The 20,640-nt window shown below is 31.8% G+C and overlaps 4 protein-coding genes across 9 annotated transcripts; 2 read left to right on the top strand and 2 right to left on the bottom strand.

Annotated features, from left to right (window-relative positions):
* Positions 1-5,760: 5,760 nt before the first annotated feature.
* LOC107924668 (heptahelical transmembrane protein 4) lies at positions 5,761-9,007 on the bottom strand. 6 transcript variants are annotated; one of them, XM_016855213.2, is made up of 5 exons: positions 8,791-9,007; positions 8,600-8,654; positions 8,193-8,453; positions 7,000-7,324; positions 5,761-6,658 (listed from the first exon to the last, which is right to left on the bottom strand). In XM_016855213.2, the coding sequence occupies exons 3-5, from the start codon at positions 8,447-8,449 to the stop codon at positions 6,041-6,043; spliced, it is 1,200 nt and encodes a 399-aa protein (XP_016710702.1). In that variant the 5' UTR covers positions 8,450-8,453; positions 8,600-8,654; positions 8,791-9,007; the 3' UTR covers positions 5,761-6,040. The 6 variants fall into 6 exon arrangements, with proteins under 6 accessions (XP_016710702.1, XP_016710701.1, XP_040936642.1 ...); XM_016855212.2 differs by having other exon boundaries at positions 8,600-8,688; positions 8,791-9,005; XM_041080708.1 differs by having other exon boundaries at positions 7,000-7,269; positions 8,600-8,688; positions 8,791-9,005.
* A 1,559-nt stretch (positions 9,008-10,566) lies between these two features.
* Positions 10,567-13,637, bottom strand: LOC107924797 (NADH dehydrogenase [ubiquinone] iron-sulfur protein 4, mitochondrial). The gene is made up of 5 exons (XM_016855389.2): positions 13,303-13,637; positions 13,094-13,182; positions 12,401-12,530; positions 12,178-12,207; positions 10,567-10,845 (listed from the first exon to the last, which is right to left on the bottom strand). Exons 1-5 carry the CDS (start codon positions 13,465-13,467, stop codon positions 10,789-10,791), a joined length of 471 nt encoding a protein of 156 aa, XP_016710878.1. The 5' UTR covers positions 13,468-13,637; the 3' UTR covers positions 10,567-10,788.
* Positions 13,638-14,382: 745 nt separating this feature from the next.
* On the top strand, positions 14,383-15,140 carry LOC107924753 (60S ribosomal protein L26-1). Its single transcript, XM_016855335.2, has one exon. The coding sequence runs from the start codon at positions 14,556-14,558 to the stop codon at positions 14,994-14,996; it is 441 nt and encodes a 146-aa protein (XP_016710824.1). The 5' UTR covers positions 14,383-14,555; the 3' UTR covers positions 14,997-15,140.
* A 1,619-nt stretch (positions 15,141-16,759) lies between these two features.
* LOC107923299 (BTB/POZ and TAZ domain-containing protein 4) lies at positions 16,760-20,404 on the top strand. The gene is made up of 6 exons (XM_016853503.2): positions 16,760-17,262; positions 17,584-17,886; positions 18,310-18,440; positions 18,573-18,879; positions 18,997-19,310; positions 20,029-20,404. The coding sequence occupies exons 2-6, from the start codon at positions 17,620-17,622 to the stop codon at positions 20,165-20,167; spliced, it is 1,158 nt and encodes a 385-aa protein (XP_016708992.1). The 5' UTR covers positions 16,760-17,262; positions 17,584-17,619; the 3' UTR covers positions 20,168-20,404.
* Positions 20,405-20,640: the final 236 nt, after the last annotated feature.

The following is a 20,640-nucleotide window of genomic DNA, read 5'->3' as shown; positions in this document are numbered from 1 at the left end:
AATTAATCTCTCATCTAATATTCGTGAATATTTCTAATAAATATTCACGAACCCAATTTTCTGAAATAGTAAACTAAAAACTCGATTTCCGGTACCCGAAAATTTCAGGTCATTACAGTAGGTGTGCTTTTGTATAAAATGATGTGATGATTTATATCTATATGTTAGACTATGGAATGGTATGAAATGAGGAAGAAATGGTTACTTGTTTGATGGTGAGTGAGATGGAATCGTAATTGAACATTATTAACTTGAAGTATGCTCGTAAATGTGACCTAAAGTTAATAGTTGATAGTTATGTGTAATGCCTATGAGTTATGAATATGTTTATGTGTTCTTAACCGGTTATAATGAAATTGAAATGACATATTTCAAGATGGTTTAGCATAGGTAAGGTTTGATGATTTCATGACTTGATTGTTGTTTGTAATGACATTGAATTGTTTAGATTTAAATGGTGTATAAGTAGTGATAGACTTGTTAAGGACTTGAACATAAATGCTTGAACTATTTGGCATGTCTTTGGTATTGTTTTGATTCAAAGAAAATTCGTATTTGGTGAAAATGTTGTAATTTTTTATTGAACTTGAAATAGGTACCAAAAGGATTCATTTTAACAAAAATAGGGGTCACGTAGGGACACCGCATTTTGGACATCGCAATGTTGCCATTATAGTGAGTGACACTGTGACGAGCTAGGGCTTGTTGTTGCGATTTGACATGTTGAGATGGCCACGTCGTGATGAGAACTAGATGAAGTCGCGATGTCAATCCATTCATTTTAAAAACTTTACAAGTTGGTCATATTTCGAGTTTGGGTTGACAAAAGAGCTTTCGTAAGCTCGAATAAGACTCGTAAATAATTTATTAATGTAATTTGATCATGTTTGATGTTTGACTCGAATAAGACTCGTAAGCTAGAATAAGACTCGTGAATGATTATTTTACTATAAGTTTTGACTATAGTTGCTCTGGCAACGAATGTAGCATCCTATAACTCAAACCCGACAATCGGGTCAAGCAAGTGGTGTTACACAAACCATGGAAACAAGAAGCTTGATGAATGGGGACGTTCTTTCTATTAATGGGTAGTCTCATAGTGGGTGTTTAGTCTGAGAAGTTGAGTAGTCGAGGGCAGTCCAACTAATAGGAAATTATCAATTAATTAACTTATTTTGATTATATAACCTTGAATCTTCCATGCTAAGTTAAAAGTAAATAAAAATTCTTACAATTAATTATTTAATTAAAAGTAAATAATTTTTTCATCACTTCTTTACCCAAACGAAGAACAAACAATTAATTTAATTAATTGCGAGTTTTTTTTCCTTTACTTTTAGCTTAGAATGGAAGATTGAAGATTATGTGATCAAAACAAATTTAAGTTTCATAGACAATTATTAAATATGACTTAAAGAGTTGATTTCTTTAAGGACAATCAAGAAACATAAAATGAAATTTAAAAGTTTAAAAGGAGATTAAATTAATTGGTTTTAATGTTATAGTAACAAATCGTTGACATTATCAATGGAAAAAAAACTTTCAACAATTAATTCAATTTATTTTGATATTTTGAAATTTAAAAATTTAATATTAAAAAAAAGAGAAATCTAATATTTTGGCAATAGGATAACAAGTACAATTTGACAATTTTTGTGTATTATTTTTGTTTCTATCACTTTTTTTTACTTTAATAATTGATTTTCTTTATTCCAATTAGTACTTTTAAAAAATATATTTTGGGTGACCCAAATGAAAGCAACGTAAAAGTTGGGTGACCAAAATGTAATGACCCAAAATTCACAGGCATCAAAAAAGTGCAATATCGGGTCTTCATCTTAGTAAATCGAATTAGTAAATATTATTAGAAATATTTATGAGTCTAGTAAGGTGTCTAATTAGATTTTTATTAAGTGAATTTAACTTAATTTAGAGTAATTAGCAAAAAGGACTAAATTGAATAAAGGGTAAAATTTTATTTATAGATTAAAATAAAATAAAGTGGATTAAATAGGAAACTATGTTTATTTCATTAGGCGAGGCGGCAAATGGGAAGAAAAAGATTTTTCTTAGATTATATATTATATATAATTATTATTATTAATTATTATTATGATTTTATATTAAATCATTATTATTAAATAAATTAAAATAGTGACAAATGTATGGTAATGATAATAAAAATGTGTAAAATACACGAAAATACACTTGTAATATATTTGTATATTTTCTTAAATAATAAGTAAAAGATATTTATTAATTATTATATTATGAAATAAAATAAATAAAGACAAGTGTAAGGTGATAACAAAATACAAGTGTTCATTAAAATATGTATATTTGTAATATATGTATTTAATTTATTTATTATTTAAGTAATAGATATTTGTTATAATTATATATTATATTATTATTAAATTAATAAACAAATATAATATAAGGAAAGTAAATAAAACAAAGGTTAAAAAAAGAAACAAAGCATAAAAGAAACAGGAAGCTCAAACGAAAAGGGAGAAAGAAAGGAGAAAGAAAAGAAAAAGGAAAAATTAGGGTTTTAATGCTTAAAGCTTATTTTAGTAAGTTAATTAAGCCTTTTTCTATTAATTTTGATATTTTAGAAGCTTTAGAATAAAGTTTTGTTGAATTTAAGTTGAAATTTTGGAAGTTCTTAGATTTTTGAACATGATTCATGTTGAACAAATTGTTGAATTAGGGGTTTAATTGAATGAATTTTTAGTTAGAATTGATTAAAGGATTAAATTGTAAATGAAGCTATTAGTTTTACATAGTAGGAACTAAATTGCAAGAATTTTGAAATTAGGGTTTTATAATGAAATTTAGATAGTTATGTCTAAATTTGGTTGAAATTTGAGTAGAAATAAATTATAAATTGTTTTGGTTGTGCCATTGGTTTTGGATTGGTTGTGGTTTGAAATTGCAGGGAAGGTTAGATGTTTATAAATGAGTTATATTCAGTTCAAAAAAAATTACGAAAAATTTCCGGAGCACCCAATCAAGTCTTGATTCACTTCTAATTCGTATTTTGGGCTAAATAATCCCAACACGTTACATAAGGCAAATATTGTATAATTGTTCGGTTTTCCGCAATTTTTTCCATTCCTCTGTGTAAATAACCTAATATTGGTTCACAGTCAACAACATCTTCACCATCTAGAGTAACGATGTGACGAAGAACACCATGCATTGATGGGTGGTGAGGCCCCATATTGACTATCATAAGGTATTTTTCTAGCGAAATATTTGGAGCTTGACAATTTAAAACAGGCTTTTCAAGTACTTAACTATTATTTAATAGCTGAAAATGGGAGAATTTATAATTTCGATCCATGCCATAACATCTTTTTGAATGCAATCAATTTGAATTGGTATTTTCCCTATCATCATTATCGTCATAATTATTGTGCCTCGAGGGTCCATGAAAAAGTCTTAATGAATGCATTAAATTGTAAATGTTAATTACTTGTATAATATTCGTAAGTTGTTTGTAATGTCCGGTAATACTTCATAACCCTATTCTTGAGACGGTTTAGGGTTAGGGGGTGTTACACAAAATGAAAATGTAAACATGATGTGGCATGTTCAGTTAACCACTGTTAGAGATATAATGCTTGGGTGACTAAAATGAAAACACCCTAAAAGCTCTATGATCAAATTGCAAGGATTTCATTTTGGGTGACCAAAATGAAAGTGCCCTAAAAGTTGGGTGATCAACTAGGTAGTTTACCCCAAATTTAACTACTACCGTTTGGTCAAGGCTAAAATATCAAAATTTGAAAAGTATAGAGACTAAAATTGATCAATTCGAAAAGTGCAATGACTAAAACTAAACAAATTAAAGTACATGTACTAAATCTACAACTTTTCGAAAACCAGAAGGTCTAATAGCAAAATTTGACATTTTTTAAAATCACTGCAATTTTCAACTCTCAAAATTTAATTGATTTATTATTTTTTGAATGAAAATAAACTGTTAATTTTTTTATGATTTTAGTATGATAACCATGAGATAGTTTATGTGTGCTTTATAAAATACATAAATAAAAAAAAGGTTTTCAAATTTTTTGAAAAAGTTCTTATGAAGTAAAAAAAAAAATCTACATTAACAATAAAATACGCATAAATTATCAAGTAAAATATCATATCAGTGTTATTAAAATTTTAATATTTAAGATAATAATTTCATTAAAATTTGAAAATTAAGAGAAAAATAATTAAAAAAATAAAGTGGCAAAATAGATAAATGATATGTAGAAAACGAAAGGGAGTGATTTGGAAAAGCAGTCATTATTTGAAGCAGAGTGGGAATCCAATTCATTATTTGCAGAAACCTAAAGGTCAACATTAAGCTACATGTAAGAGTTCCCATTCTCTTACTTACTTTACTCCTCTCAAGAGAATAACAAATCCAAGTATCTAAAATCTCTAACAAACAAGATGAATGAACCAATTATCATTTTAGAAAATCAAAAAGTAAGATGAAACTTTTTTTTTATATTCAGATATGTGATGCTATCTTAAATTAAACCACTTATTGAGCGATATAAAAATTATCATTGTATATAAAAAAAAACCCAATATATGACTTTAAATATAATAATTAAAAAATAAATCTCAAAGTTATATAAGAATTCTGATTTAGCGTGAAATTTGACATCTGAATAATTAAACTTTCTTTTCTTTTTTTCTTTGAGGAAAAAAACTTTATTTTCTTTAATATTTTATCCTATTAAAAAATTAGTGATAACGCGTGAGGCCGATAGCCATTAGCCGGCCCACCAAGCGAATATTAGAAGGCTTTTATCTCGTGATGGTGGAGCAGCCGCCGCCGTCTCTTTGTTGGACTAATCTTTACTAACCAACCTCTCGTAATATTATTTTAATACAACCGCCACTGTGACCCTTTTATCTTAGAATTATTGACCCAAAAGGCCAGAATAAATAAAATATAGTTTTATTGAATAAAGGCATTTTCTATTTGTCATGTTGATCTTATGTTTAACGAAAGTAATATTTTCTGAAATTTGCGGTTCTTCTAATAATATCATAATGAAAAATAAATTAATTTGAATCATGCAATTAAATATTTATTTTAATATATTTCGTATTTGTAATTCATACTGAATAAACTTTCATGTATTTATATATTTATATTATTTTAACATGTAATATTATATTTTAATTTTTATATCATAATATTAATAATTATACTTGTAAAATTCATGGCTAATTTACTTCCATTTTTTTTTCAAACCAAGTAATCTTATCCTTAATGTGCCTCCGTGGGACCACATCTACATCTATATATATTTCTTAATCATTCCCTTCGTTGCATGCAAGCATGGAACCTTGTTTAGAAATCAGATGAGTAGACTGATTCAACCTCAACTACATCAAGTGTGAAATATGATATTTTTTTTATTCTTTTTAGGAAGATATTTTAAATTTAGAACTTGAATCATTATTTACTCAAAAACTAATTTAATTTATAAATAATATAGAATTTTTTTACATTTTAAAATGAAATTAACATTTTGGTTTCCATATATACATAATATAGTATTTAATTTTTGGATTAAAATAAAACAGAAGTGCTAATATTGAGATAATTACAACTAAGGTTTAAATCAAAGATAAAATACTATATATTCTTGGGTTTTAATTAAATAAAAGATTATGCTAAAAGGAGATCTCTACAATAAATCAAGAAATTCGAATTATGAACCCAGAACACCCAGAACATGAATCAATCCAGATGTCATTCTGAAAAGCTCTTCATACAAGATAATATATTCCGGAGTAAGAAAGTTGAACAGGGTTTTACAAGATAGTATAATAATGTTGAAACTGCACGTACGGTTCATGACTTTGAGATAACTGATTTATGAAGGATATACGTAGCTACAAATGGATTATAATATATTCCAACCGCATTAAATGCATTTTAACTACATAGCTACAAATGGATTATAATACCCTTTGCCATCCATCCATTCCATTGTTTTGCCTAATATCGATTATTTTAACAACCATTTAGATCTCGCCATTTGAGGTAAACCAGTCCGGCCTTATAATGAGTGATGGCACCGGCAACAACCAAGATGTGAAAAAGTTGGTGGCTGTGCCCAGCAATGTCGAATTTTCCAGGCATCCACCGCTCCGGAATCCTCAAGGCATACACCAAAGCTCCCATGCCATACAAAAGCCCCATCAGAATCTCGTACAAGGTTGTGTAAAGTGCCTCCGGCTGGTGCCAGAACAAGATAAGTTTGTGAATAATGGGCGCTACCCCGGACATGCCCATGCCAAAGAAGAGGGATGCTCGAGTGCTGCGAAACTCAGGCTTCTCAAATACTGGCAATAAGGAAAACAAGATTGTTGCAATTCCCAAGATGGTTATAGATCCCAAATAGAGATTGCAGAAGAACGGATCACACATGAAGGAGTAATACACAGGAGGATAGAAGGAAGTTGCTATAAGAGCCGCAATCCCAGCATAGTCTAGCCTGAGCATGATATACGATAGGCGTTCAGAGTGGCATGATAAAAGGTGGCATGTGCTGCTAGCTAGCAAGCAAAACATTGCACCACCCAAGAAGGCAAAAAAAGGCCACCGTGTTATCGGCTCTTTAACACTCTCCTGCAATTTAGAACGAAAGGAAAAGTATTAGGTTCCTGAACCTCCCAAGATGAGTTAATCTATACTAAAATTTAAAATCCCTGAATGAGCTGGTGTCACAAGTTAACCGAAAAAATAACTAAAAAAACTATTCTTTTTACAAAGAAACTATATAATATCAATAAAAACCCACAAATCCATCAAGTGATTAGAAGGCAGAGAAAAGCTAGTGATTAGAAGGCAGCCAGCCATCGTTACTTCTGAAATTAGGCAAACTATTAAGATTTATGAGATAACTTATTAAGGATATGAAGCATACCAGAACATAAACATAGATAACTTATTAAGGATATGAAGCATACCAGAACATGAGGATCAATATGATTTCCAGCAGAGGAAAGCTCAGGTAAACAACTATATAGATGTTCCATAACATGCCAACTTGAGAGTGAAGGAATCAAATCCATTAGAGGAATACTCGTCTTTAACTCCTCTGGAAGTTTGTGTAGATCAGGTATATTAGGTAAGGAAGGTAAGCATGTCAGGATTTCTGCTTGCAATTTGTGTAAATCAGCCTTTCTCAATACATCGGTAATTTGCTGCAGAGCATGAAGATCGACAACCTTTGGAACCTTCATTGCAGTGTATATGGTAAGGGAAAGGAAAATGAAGAACCCAATCAAATGCCTGTAAAAGGTAATAGTCATACACAACATGTCACAGTACAAGTGACAACATATTAATCCATGATATTGTAAAGCCACAATCACCTTAAAAACAAGAAAATTCAAAGACTATCATACTAAAACAAAGAAAAGAGTATACTTCAATTGATAACAGCAAGAAAATCACTTCACAAATCAACACATGTTTACATCTCTTCCCTAAATCTCTAATTCTTCTCTTTTCAATTCTAAACAGAAAGGTCAAAACACAATTAATCCGCCCATCACGATTTTCAAGAGCCACTCTCTAAGAAAGGCAAATGTAATTGTCTTGGTACATTCTAACGTGTATTGGTGGCTCGTATTTTGTCAATTTCATCGATGATTGTGCATGGAAGATTTGGGTTTATACATTAAAGACAAAGGATCAAGTGCTACAAGTGTTCAAACAGTTTAAAGCTGTAGTTGAGGGAGATGTTTGTGTCACATGGAAGCCTGCCGGATCTTTTTCAGGGGGAGGCTCTAGATACAGTTCGCGTAATGCTCACAATGCATTACTTTACAGTTTGATGTTCCATAGAAAACATGGCCAGACAAAGATGTTTCTATGTTTACTAGCTAGACTTTAGATGTAAGACATATGTGCACATTCCCAAAGATCAACGATCTAAAGTAGAAGTGAAAACCCAACAATGATACAAGCTATCTTCATAACATTAACAAGTTTATCCATAAGTTATATGATCCAATATTCAGAAGGAAATAATCATAAAAAAGGTGACTGGTGATGTGGTGATTGTGAGATATCAACCATACAGGCCATTGATAAGGTAGAGACTGAGCTAGCTAGCATTTTGGCAGTAAAATTAGAAGAAGCAAAGAAAGATTACGTCCAAACGTTCAATGTCTCATTGTGAATTCTGAAGATGCTAAGCAAAATCTGCTTCATTGGCCATTCTGACCTATAATGGCCCAAAATATACTCATTGTCTCTCAAAAATCCAGGCAATGAGTGGTACTCTACCAGTTGATACTTCACCTTTTTCCACAATCTCTTCCCTGTCCCGTCCATTGGAGGGCTCACTAGACATATCTCCACTGATTCAGCTGTCGTATCCATATCTTCAGGAACTTCCATACTGCACATATCTCTGCTTTCAATCAAACAACAAAATTTTAACTTAAAAACAACCCATACTTATTCAAAAGTAACCCTAAAGCCCAAAATATCTTCTTTAATTTTAAAAAAAAAAGATCCAATAAAGAAAAGAAATGGAACATAAAGAGAAAAGGGTACCTGAAAACAAAATAGAAGATTGAAGAATCACCAGCTGAGAAACCCAGAAGGGATCCTTCAATAAATACAGAATTCTCAGGCGGAGGACTCTAAACAATAAAAAATATATAGAGAGAGAGAGAGAGAAAGGTTAAGACAAACAGACAAGATTTTAATAATAAAGAAGATGAACAAAGAAAAAAAAAACTAACCGTAAAATCTTAAGCAGGGAAATATCACGTCCCTAACCAAGCAAACAAAGTTTCAGGAAAAAATAAATGGGATAAAGAATGAAACCGTAATGAGAACCAAAAGGGAAAAAAAGAAAAGAACGAAACCGTATTTACTGCGAAATGCTAAGTTAAGGAAAAAGAATCAGTTTCGTTAAAGAGATGCGGAAATACCGAAGGTGGTTGTTTTGTTTGAACTAAAATAATAGGGATTAAAATGTCATAGTATATATATAATAGGGATTAAAAGATGGGATTGGATATTTTTAACTTTTGCAGTCGACCCTTTGGTACTTTTATGGATTTTGCAATTGCATCCTAGCAACTTCCGAAAACTACTTGATTGGGATGTAACTTTTTTTAAATTGAGATATATTATCAATTTTTATTTTAAATTATGAATGTGACTTATTAATCAAGTATTTTTTTTTAAAAATAATTAAATTCGAATCTTAATAGTATAAAAAATATTTATTCAGAGATGAAATTAGAATTTTGATCTATCATTTAAATAACACGTGTTTAAATCGATGAATGGCCTTGTCCTAGTTGATTAGTTTTTCTAGGCTTGCGGTCTTCCGAGTTTCGTTAGTCATGAATGATCGCATTGTTTGATACCATGAATCTGTTGCTTGTGATTGCTCTATCTCTAAGTGTCGCTTGTTATTGTACAAGTGTTTGATTGTATGCTGTTTGTTTTACAGGTGGTGCTTGTATGCTATCTGTTATATTTGTTTTGTTTTTTTTTTTGGAAAAAATAAAACATTCTTTCCTTTCCAATGTTATAATAATATATAGAATTGGGATTTGGGATGTACTTTTTGTTGCTTGGATTTGATAAATCATCAGGTTATATCAAATTCTTGTCTATTGTATATTGGAGCATAGTTTTTCTAACTACATTAATAGTGATAATTATTAAATGGTTATCACTCAATCATAAAAAATGGTTATCAACCATTTAATTTTATTTCTTTTATCATCAATTAATTAATGATGACAATTTTTAAAATTGATATAATAATAATTTTCATCCTTAATATTTATAATTATGTTAATTTAATATTATTTTTTTTAAATTAACCTAAATATCTTTTTAAGAATTTTCAAACAAAACGTAAGCGAGAGGAAATGTTGGTAGATGCATGAAATTTAAGAGATTTCAGTAATGGCTTTTGATTTGACCCTTCAATAATGGAGGCAACGTGCATAACTCGGCATATCATATACATATTTTACTCGACAAATTTGGCATAATTTGCAACCATGTGTACGCTATTGGGGGCATGCATGTAATAAACTCCCAAATAAATTGAGGATGATATGGAAAATTCACTCTTTCGTTGTACAATAATCAACAACATGATTTCACATTTTAAAGATAAAATCCTTATATTTATTATGTTTCCTTTTTTTTATTTTTAATAACTTTCTCTAATTGGAACTGCACCGAGCCGAGCCGCAACCCAGTTCAAAAAAAATTCATACAGAGCCTAAATTGAGCCCAAGCCTAAATTGAGCCCAACCAGGCCCACCACCCGTTGTGCAGTTAAATGTTTTTATATTAATATTATTTTTCAAGAATTAATTTTGAATAAAACATTTTTGTATAAGTTTAATTTGAAAACCTCTTGTAAAAGGCCCAGCCCGTAAATATAAAAGATGTTATGGACATGGGGATATGAACTAAGAGTAAGTTTGCTGTTGCATACTAAGAGTAGGGGGGGAGGGGAAAGGAGGTAAATAAGGAAATCAAGGTTTCAACAAACATGGATTATATCTAAACCGTATCATAAATGAATGAAGGAGAAGGCAGACAAAATGGTCGCACCCATCTGGTCACTGTTGATCACATTTATTTTAATCCAAATTGTCACAAGATACAGCAGAAAATGTGCAACAAAGAAAACCTGAGCCCCCGTCTCGCAACTTGATTTATGGTTGAAAATCAAAAGCAACAGGATCTGCAATAGTATAGTATCACTTTTCAGATACAGCAGGTCCTTTCCACTTGAAGTTATCGGCATAGGACTTTGGCTGCAACCAGATAATATACAATATAAGACATACTAGCAAGGAAACATATGTACTCTTCATTTTTCTTCAAGTACTAGTGTCTCAAACACCAACATGGAGATATGACCTCTAAGAATTCTCTAAATACATTAAAAAAACAAAAATCTAATACTTGTATCTGACACTAACACTAAAGTCCGAGTAACATAGATCCTAACACAGGCGGATAATGAAATACTATGGAAACTACATAGATTATAGCTTTTAACCATACATAGAATCATAAAAATGGAATTACAACTATCTAAATAACTGGGCTTTTAGAATCATAAAAATGGAATTACAACTATCTAAATAACTGGGCTTATGGATGAGAATGCCCAGAGTTAATTACTAACTAATGGTGGAGAAATAGCTTGACTATTATACCAATGTTTGAATGCATTGCATTTATCGTTCGTAGTTCTGGAATTTGGACAATCTAGCAGCACATACAATTGCCAGTAACCCTGGCTAGATGTCTGGACTCTGACAAAGTTAAAAGCTCGACCTTAGTGCTGCTATCAATGCTATAAGTTTTCAATATCTCTCTCAGATAAGTAACTCGTGAAATGTTGACTTTTAGACTTAAATTTTTTTAGAAAATTTCAATGTGGCAAGAGGGCTCCTAAGAAATAAAGCCTCTAGCACAGGCCAAGACTTGAAGTCGGTAGAAATAGCATTTCAATATATAATAGAAGAAATAACTATGGACACTCTTTATCTCTCCCTATGTAAGAGTTCCCTTCCAGTTATAGGTTTTTCTAAGTGTTTTCTTTAGACATCGCCTCTTTTGATGGAGGATATTCATGGTCTTTCAAGATCTTTTGACTTTTTTTTTTATCTGATGTAAATCTTGAAGCCTGCTGATGAAGCAACTCTATGGGTTGCAGTCAATTACTGCAAGAGGATGTGCCCGATGAATTGGGTTCAATCGAACATTTCCTTTTATGTGTGGTGTCATGTCACGAGATGGGTTAGCATGTACCCTCCTTGACATAGGTTCCTGTTGTTTCTCTTTTAAACTCTGTGGGATTACTATGATTCCGAAGAAAATGTCTAGTAAAGGATCAAGACTGCAGGGCCTGCCTGCAGTTATTCCCCTAAGCTCAAGAAGTTCAAAACAGATGATACTAGTTTGTTTAATCAGTTTCCAGAAATTCCGAGTTAATTTCAGTTATTCCGCCTAGTTGAAAGAGTTAACCTCATTTAATTTAACCATGATTTTCACTCCCAAACTTGATGCTATATAGGGCTCATGTAAAAGAATCAGAATTCATGACACAAATGCAAAAAGAGTTTAAAGGTTCAGACCTTCAGCACTGGTGTCTGGCGCTTTTTAACCTGCATATACAAGTTCAAGATGTACAACCAATTAGCGTCTCACCAAATATAGATAATGGTTCATTAAAAAGAGGAAAAAAAAAAAACAAACATTTTTGTGACAAAATAATCAAGTAAGCCATCCAAGAAGAAGTGCGGAATCAGAACTCACTTTGCAGCAAAAGAGTGATGGAAAAAGAAATATATAGCATACCACATAATCCCACCCATGTCTCTCGGCAAAAGACTTTGCAGCTTCTTCACTATCAAAACCGAGTGCGGAATCACCAACATTAGCATAAGGGTCACCAGTTGATGTCCAACCCATCAATGGGTTCTCCCACCTTTACCATATTATTCAATGACAAGAAACTATCGATTATTAAAATCATGGTTACAAGAAAGAAATCTAAGATCTACTTGCACACAACAAGATAAAAGGGAAGACATCATACCCTAAATTTGGCAATGTGCCCTAAGCAAGTACAAGAAAATTAGTTTTCAAAAATGAAACTTATGTTACTTGGACTCAGGCGTAAGTGTTGGATATAAGCAAGTATTGGACACAATGGTAATGTAGACTCAGAGCTACATAAAACGAAACTACAACCCAGAAAGAACCAAACAGAACCTTGATGCAATTTGCAAAAAAAAAATTCTTCGAATAGGGTTATTCTCATAAAAAAATGCATAATTGAAGATTAGCAATAGCTTCATTCATCATTTTGGATTTTCTACCATTTACAAGAAGAGATTACTTAGGATCACATTCAATTAGAAGAGTTACTAATATTCTAATAGGAAACTGGGAAATTAAGCCCAGAAAAAAGAAATCAATTTCTACAACTAAAAGCGATAGGAAAATTAAGGTTATAAGGGGGGAAATGAAGAAGGGAGAATAACCTACTTTTGTGTCGACACGAAATTGATCTTCCACTTTCCAACTTTCCCAGATCCTTGTTGAGTTGCAGTTCTTGCAGGCGAATAAATCACAACCTACGACGTAAATCAAGCAACTTAATAAAGCTATATTTCCATAATCTTTCATAAATTAAAAGGAAAAAACAAAGGACCGATCAAAGGTTTCCTAAAACAGGGTAAAAGTTAGAAATTTACCCTCCTACGAAGATGTTCTTCAGGGATTCCGGAAACCATTCCAACCTCGCCTGGTTTAACCTCAACCAATGCATCTGAAGAGAAGGCTCTCGAGAACGAACCCAACGTGCTCCGAGCCACTCGAAGTTGGCTCGTTACTTTTTGCAGCGAGTTCGCGGCGGCCATCGTCTTCCTCAGAATCTATGCTCTCCAGAAATGAAAAATAATCTCTCCGTCCGATTATAAGATTGGGAAATTTTTTTAAGGGGAAAAATGTAAGTGAATAAAATATATATTCTGACTAATTCCAGGTTTGATCTTATTATTTTATATATTTATGAAATTCGCCCGAATTGTTCTCATAAGTTTTTTTTTTTATAAAATAATATTTAGTCGCAAAACTTGGTAACTAGTTGCACCTTGCTCCTTAAACTTTTCTGTGTACTCATTAATCTCGTAACGTAACAAATTTTTTCAATTTGATATCTGAATTTAGGTTCTATTATGGTATGATTTTGTGACATTCTAAGATTGCATCAAGTTAACACTTTAATAAAACTCAAATTCAAAGATCAAATTAAAAAAAAAAGTTACCAAATTTTGAGACTAAGGATTTTTTTTTCAAAAGTTTTCTTTGTTAAATTACTCTATTGGATATATATATATATAAGGTTTAATTATACCTTCAATTTCTGTATTTTTTGGATTTTAAAATTTAGTCCATTTTCTTTTAATTTCAAGGATTTAATTCTTGTACTTCATTTAAAATTTAAAGTTCAAAAATATTGTTAAATAATTTCTATTAAAGATTTACTAATTATATTTTAATTTTTAAATCAAAATTTTAAATATTAATATAATATAATATTTAAATTTGACAAAAACTAATTAATAAGGTTATTAATTAAACTTTAATTTTCAAGTAGCGAGTTTCTTGGACTAATTTCAATTTTTTTTAAATTATATTATATCCACAAAGATTTATAATTATAATGTGATATACTATAATTATTTTTTACCATACTTAAAATTGAAATCAAAATATATTTTCAAATTGGAAATAGAAAAATTAAAAAGAAAAACCCAAAAACAACTTAGGCCTCAGGAACTCTTCTAGATTCAGAAGCCCAACAAATCCCAATCTAACCCTAATTTTACACCACTCCCACCCTATATTTTTATCAAAACCCTAGCCCTAGTTCCCTCGCTGACTCCATTGGCCATCGCCAAGTCGAAGAGGAGCAAAATCCTCTCCCCTTTCGCCCGCAGCAAAAATGAAGTACAATCCACGTGTGTCATCCTCTCGCCGCAAGAGCCGTAAAGCCCATTTCACGGCGCCGTCGTCGGTCCGCCGCGTTTTGATGAGCGCACCACTTTCATCCGACCTCAGGTCCAAGTACAACGTCCGGTCCATGCCCGTCCGCAAGGACGACGAGGTCCAAGTCGTTCGTGGAACCTACAAGGGCCGGGAAGGGAAAGTGGTTCAAGTTTACCGCCGCAAATGGGTGATCCACATCGAGCGCATCACTCGCGAGAAAGTGAACGGGTCTACCGTGAACGTCGGAATCAACCCGTCGAAGGTTGTCATTACCAAGCTGAGGCTCGACAAGGATCGTAAGTCCTTGCTGGATCGCAAGGCCAAGGGACGTGCCGCTGCTGATAAGGACAAAGGCACCAAGTTTTCTGCTGAGGACATTATGCAGAGTGTCGATTAAGGTTGTCTCTTGTTTTCTTTATCTTTCTGATGTTGCAACTTTTAGACTTGATTGTTGTTCTTTTCTTATGTTATCAATTAGTCATACGATGAAGACTGTGGGATTTTGTAGACTTGATAATGCTATATGTTGCAATTTTTCTTATGGTGTTTTCTCTTTTTCATCAGATTTTTGCTGCATTTATTTTAATTTGAGCTCTTTAGAATTATTTTTGGAGTCGTTGTTTCAATGGGTCAGGCTTGGGTTGACTAATTTATTGAGAGGATGTTTTTGAGGGGATATTCAATATATATTGGGCTAGTCTTTATATTTGCTAGAGCTTATCAGCTTTCAGTTTGCTATTTTTCTAGCTTGTTAGAAGTTAAGGTTATATGGAATCCCTCTTTTACTTCAGAAAGATTAGTGTTGCTTTTCAACACAAAATCCAGTTTATCTTGTTTTGTTTTTATTCCATATTCAACAAATATACCAACTAGAATGATGGTTAATCTGAAAATACTGCATCACCAAGTGTAGGTTGTTTTCCTTATCAGTAGACCTAGTAATTTCGTCATGTTTTTCTCTAGAGAATGTTTGTTTAACGGACTAAAAATAATCCGTATTATTATTGGGTCTTATATTTCCCAAGAGTATATGTTGACCAATTAATCCCTCTATTCCTATGGTTATACCAATAATGGTTAGTTGCAGTGGAAAGACATTTTGCATTTTGAAAAAGAAAAATTCTGAAAGAATTAATCTCTATCTACAAAAATGAAATTATGTTAAATGTGACTTTCGGTCAAATTGAGTTAATAACTAAAAATTTCGAGATAATCAAGTTGATAAGTTTTATTTTCTCATCTAATTCTATTTGAAATTTGTTGAATTGATGTTACATTATAACTAATTTTATGTTAGAGTATATAAATTTAAAATTATTTAAGTCCCAAAATTATTATTCTAGAAAATTATTAATTTTTTAAATTTTCTTTATATTTTTTTTGGAATTTTGTTTGAAATTTTTGTAATTTTTTAAAATATTATAAATTTTGGAATTTTTATAAATATTTTGAATTTTAAAAATTATTTTGAATTTATGAAAATTATCTTGATTTGTTTTGTAATTATTATTGAGAGAGAGATTAATTTGTTCATTTTAAAATTTGACAGATATCAAAATGGTATTTACATCAATCTGTTATATGGGTTATTTGAATTGTAAAATTTAACTCAATTCGAACTCGAAACTTGAATTATTTATTCGAGCCAAATAATTTGAATAACTCGGTTTAATTAAATTAAAGTTTGAATTTTATTTTATTTTTTCAAATCAAATTGAGTTTTACTCATAATATAATTAAGTTGAAGCTATAGTTTTTTTTTTCTTTTTTGTTGTTGTATACTTCACCTTTTCTCATCCTTTGGTCATCTATGGCTAAAAAGCCTTTTGGCATGTAAGCGGAACAGCGAATCCTAATCATCAACGCAAATATTATAATGAAATGAAGAAGACATCAAATTTTCATAATAACAAATTTACGAAAAATAGTGTTGGTAAAATGCTTTTTTTATTAAAACCTATTTACACACTTATTCGAGGTCGACCTGGCGTACTTGAATTTTGAGCTAGAACTAAAATTAAAATATGTATATAATATTTTTGGTAATCAAATAAATTTATGTGTTGTGGGCATGAAATTTTTTTGAAATTATGTCGCGCTCCAATTTACCACAGATCTACTATGCACTATAAATTGCTTTTAAGTCGGAGACCGTATAGCGGCGGACCGTCCGTTTAGCCAAACATGAAAGATGAAACAGTTTCTCCAAATCGTTTGTAACCGGAAAACCGTTATTTTCCCTTTTATTATTTCAATATATAAGAAAAATGTGAGATAAACGCGGAAGTTAGCACGCAAATTTCATAGCACGTCATTTTGGGTGTTAGAATTTTGCTGCTGCCAGATCAAACGATTTGATCGGAACCGAGTGAATTAAGATTATTCATTTATTTATTTTCATTTATATTAAACTTCTGATTTCTTGGCGTTGGTTATTTCTCTGTAACTTCCAGCATCCGAGCTGGTGGCGTTGCAGCTCGGTGTTGGGAGGAAAAGAATCTGACACGGTGGTTTGCTATAACCTTTTTAAAAACTTATCATGATGACTTTCGAGCGGAAAAGATAGTGATCCGCCGTTTCTGTTTTTCTTTCTTCTGCTGCTTTTTCTTCATTGAATAATTACGTTCAGAAGAGAAAGCAAAAGAAGAAGGAAATAGAAAAGGGTATGCTATTCATCTTTTTCTTTTTGGTGATTTCATTTGACAAATTTGGATGGTAACATATGAATATATTTCCAAATTTCAAGCGAATTTTGATTAGATAATTAGATTTCATGTGGAGTTTTATCTGAATTTTACTCTTATGTTTCTATTTCTTGAATTCTTAGGTAGTTAATCCAATTTTTGATTAATTTCATCTCTTTTTTGGTAAAAAAATTGATCTTGTTTAATCATTGTATTTCAGTGTTTTATCTATGAAAATAACGAATTTCGAATTTAAGTTATTTATAAAGTTCTGCAATTTCAATTTTTTTTTTTTTACAGATCTAAAAGAAATCATTGGTTTATAATTGGATTCAAATGGGAAAGATGGAAATGATTACGAATACATCTCCTCGTAAAGGTGTCAACAATGTCCACCCAACGCCACCTCCATTACCAGCTAAAGCTCCAAAGTATGGGCGGAAAGGGATATTTATGAGCAAGCGATCAGCCTTAACAAGATACAACAGTGCTTCATCAACGGCAAGGGATTTATGGGATAGTCTCTTTGATGGAGGCTATAGAGCAGATGTTACCATCAAAACTGATTATGGTGGCATCATCTATGCACATGCTAATGTTCTTGTAAGCCCCTCGTTGTATTTCCATCTCCATTTTTTATTAAAATAGATACTTGTTTCTTTTTTACTATTAATATAATATAATTTCCTAGAAATCAACAAAATCGTTGCTTTATGAAAAAAAAATTACGTCCTTACATATAAGAACAAATGCTTTAATATTCGTTTTCGTCATCTCTCGATAAACCCTGTTTCATTTCTTTTCAACATTTCCTCTGCTTATTAAAAATCCCGTGTACAATGATAGTAAAGGTTTGTCTTTTGTCGTTAATGAATGGATGTACATTTTTGTGCAATTTGGGATCGAATAGCTAAGTGTTTAAATGTATAAGAAAATATGTGGAACATGACCGTTTTAGCAATGTTGGACATGGTATCTTAAACAAATCGTTGACTCAATCCCCTTCACCGTATATTTTTCCAACAGGGCATGGCTTCTCCGGTCTTAAGAGGCATGTTGAAACGAGCAAAAGGCTTTGGTAAAAAGAGATCAATTTCCATCCATGGTGTTCACCAAGATGCAGTTCGGGTTTTCATCCGATTCTTGTACTCTTCCAGGTAACTGTTCTTTTTCCCATTGTAGATGCTAGAAATTGGATCCGATATATTAGTAAATTGTATGAATCATCAAAGCTAAGCCTCGGGTTTGGGTTGTATGTGCTTCTTTTTTTTCTTTTTCTTTTTTTGTAGATATGAATATGAAGAAATGAAGGAGTTTATGGTGCCATTGTTGGTGCTGTCACACGCATATGCTGTGTCTTCATTGAAGCGAGTTTGTGAACAACAACTGGAGCATGGATTGCTTAATCTAGAAAACGTAGTTGATATTTTCCAGCTTTCATTACTCTGTAATGCGCCTCGGCTTACACTGATTTGTCACCGAATGATCTTAAGTAATTTCAAGGCTGTCTCCGCAACTGAAGGATGGAAATCAATGAGGAACAGTCATCCAGGACTTGAAAAAGAGCTTCTGGAATCCGTGATTGAAGAAGAAAACGTAAGTGATTTTCTTCAAAAAGAAAAGCTTTGTTTCGATTCCATTGTGTTCCCATTGTTAGTAGCACTTAGATTTTGAACGCTGAAAAGGAACTAAATGTATAAGTGTAATCCCCAGAATCAAAAGGAGAAAATCAGAAAATCAAAGGAACGAAAGATCTATCTTGAATTATTTGAAGCAATGGAGGCTCTTGTTCATATTTGCAGAGATGGTTGCAGAACTATTGGTCCACATGATAAGGATTTCAACCAGAACCAAACACCTTGCAAATATAGAACCTGCAAAGGGCTTGAACTTCTGGTTCGTCACTTTGCTGGTTGCAAATTGAGAGTCCCTGGCGGCTGCATTCATTGCAAGAGAATGTGGCAGCTTCTAGAGTTACACTCCCGCCTATGCGCTGATTCTACTTCCTGTAGAGTTCCTTTGTGCAGGTACTTAAAGACTTCTGTTATTAGCCTCCAATACTTGTGTCATCCCATATCAAATTGTGGAATACTGTATGCCATCTTATATTCAAGTTGGTAGTCTCTTCTGTCGATTTATTAATTGAGCTTTAACTCAGTTAATACTGTTGTTATTGCAACAACTAGGAAGATGTTAAGAATTTGAGAGAGTTATGAGTAGTAGTAATAATTAATAATAATAATAATAATAATAATAATAATAATAAAACAAAGTTGGCGCCTCTTCAGTTTACTGGCAACTAGTTTTAGATTAGATAATACGAAATCAAGATACACTTGCCTACTAGTCTTTTCAAGTTTGCCGCATAGATTTTTTTTTTTTTGTCGGTCTCCGCCTGCACGCGATGGGGTGGGCTAAAATGGTGTGGTTGAGTTAGCTGAGTCTCTCTATCTACTGATAAGTAGTTTTAGATTAGATGCTTAAATATGATATCAAAAGTCCAGGTTTTGTTCTATTTCTTACTATTATTTTTTTGGTTTGTCACTAATAAACTCTTCTGTCTTTCTCCTACACGTAATAGAGGCCTGTTAAAGTGGTATCACCCTGTATCTGTTAGCACGTAATTATTGTTATAGTCAAGTTGAATTGCTTAACGACAATTAATGTCAATCTGATGAGTTAATAATTCAATTTAATTCTTTTGATAATTGAGGGTATTGAAACCCAGTCTTTCATATATTGCAGTAATTTCAAGGAAAAGGTCAAGAAACAAAGCAAGAAGGACGAGATCAAGTGGAAAATACTGGTGAAAAAGATATTGAGAACAAAGAGAATTGGAGGAAGTGTATCATTCATTGCGTCCTCAAATTCCATGTCTTCATGACGGCCAAAAAGTTCAGTCGTGAACTTGCTAAACTGGCATTTATTTAAAAAAGAAAATGTAGCCATTGCATTGTTTGTTTTTAATTAGTAAAAACAAATGTACTAAAAAGGTACAAAAAGAAATTTGTACGCAAAAAAAAAAAGAGTCTGTAAATTAGTAATTAAAAATATTCTGCAACTATTGCTTATAAACTCGGTTCTTTTAAACCCGCGCCAAGGACGGGATAACATTTATTAATTGATTTCAGTCCGAATTTTATATTAACAAAAAGGATTAATGAATCCAGGGTTCTGGGTTATCCTTCCTTTACATCTGCAGAATATTGCAGAAAGATGGATCTGATTATATGGCAGGTTTTTTCCTTTTGTTTTTCTTTTAACTTATCTGATGATCTCGAAATCTGAGATATAATGGTCCACTGACATAATGGAGCTCATTTATCGAACACAACATACTCAACAAGTTCCGAAGAT

Source organism: Gossypium hirsutum, chromosome A11, assembly GCF_007990345.1.
Source record: "Gossypium hirsutum isolate 1008001.06 chromosome A11, Gossypium_hirsutum_v2.1, whole genome shotgun sequence".
In the NCBI taxonomy this organism is placed as follows: domain Eukaryota; kingdom Viridiplantae; phylum Streptophyta; class Magnoliopsida; order Malvales; family Malvaceae; genus Gossypium; species Gossypium hirsutum.
This window is presented reverse-complemented; position numbering and strand designations above follow the sequence as displayed.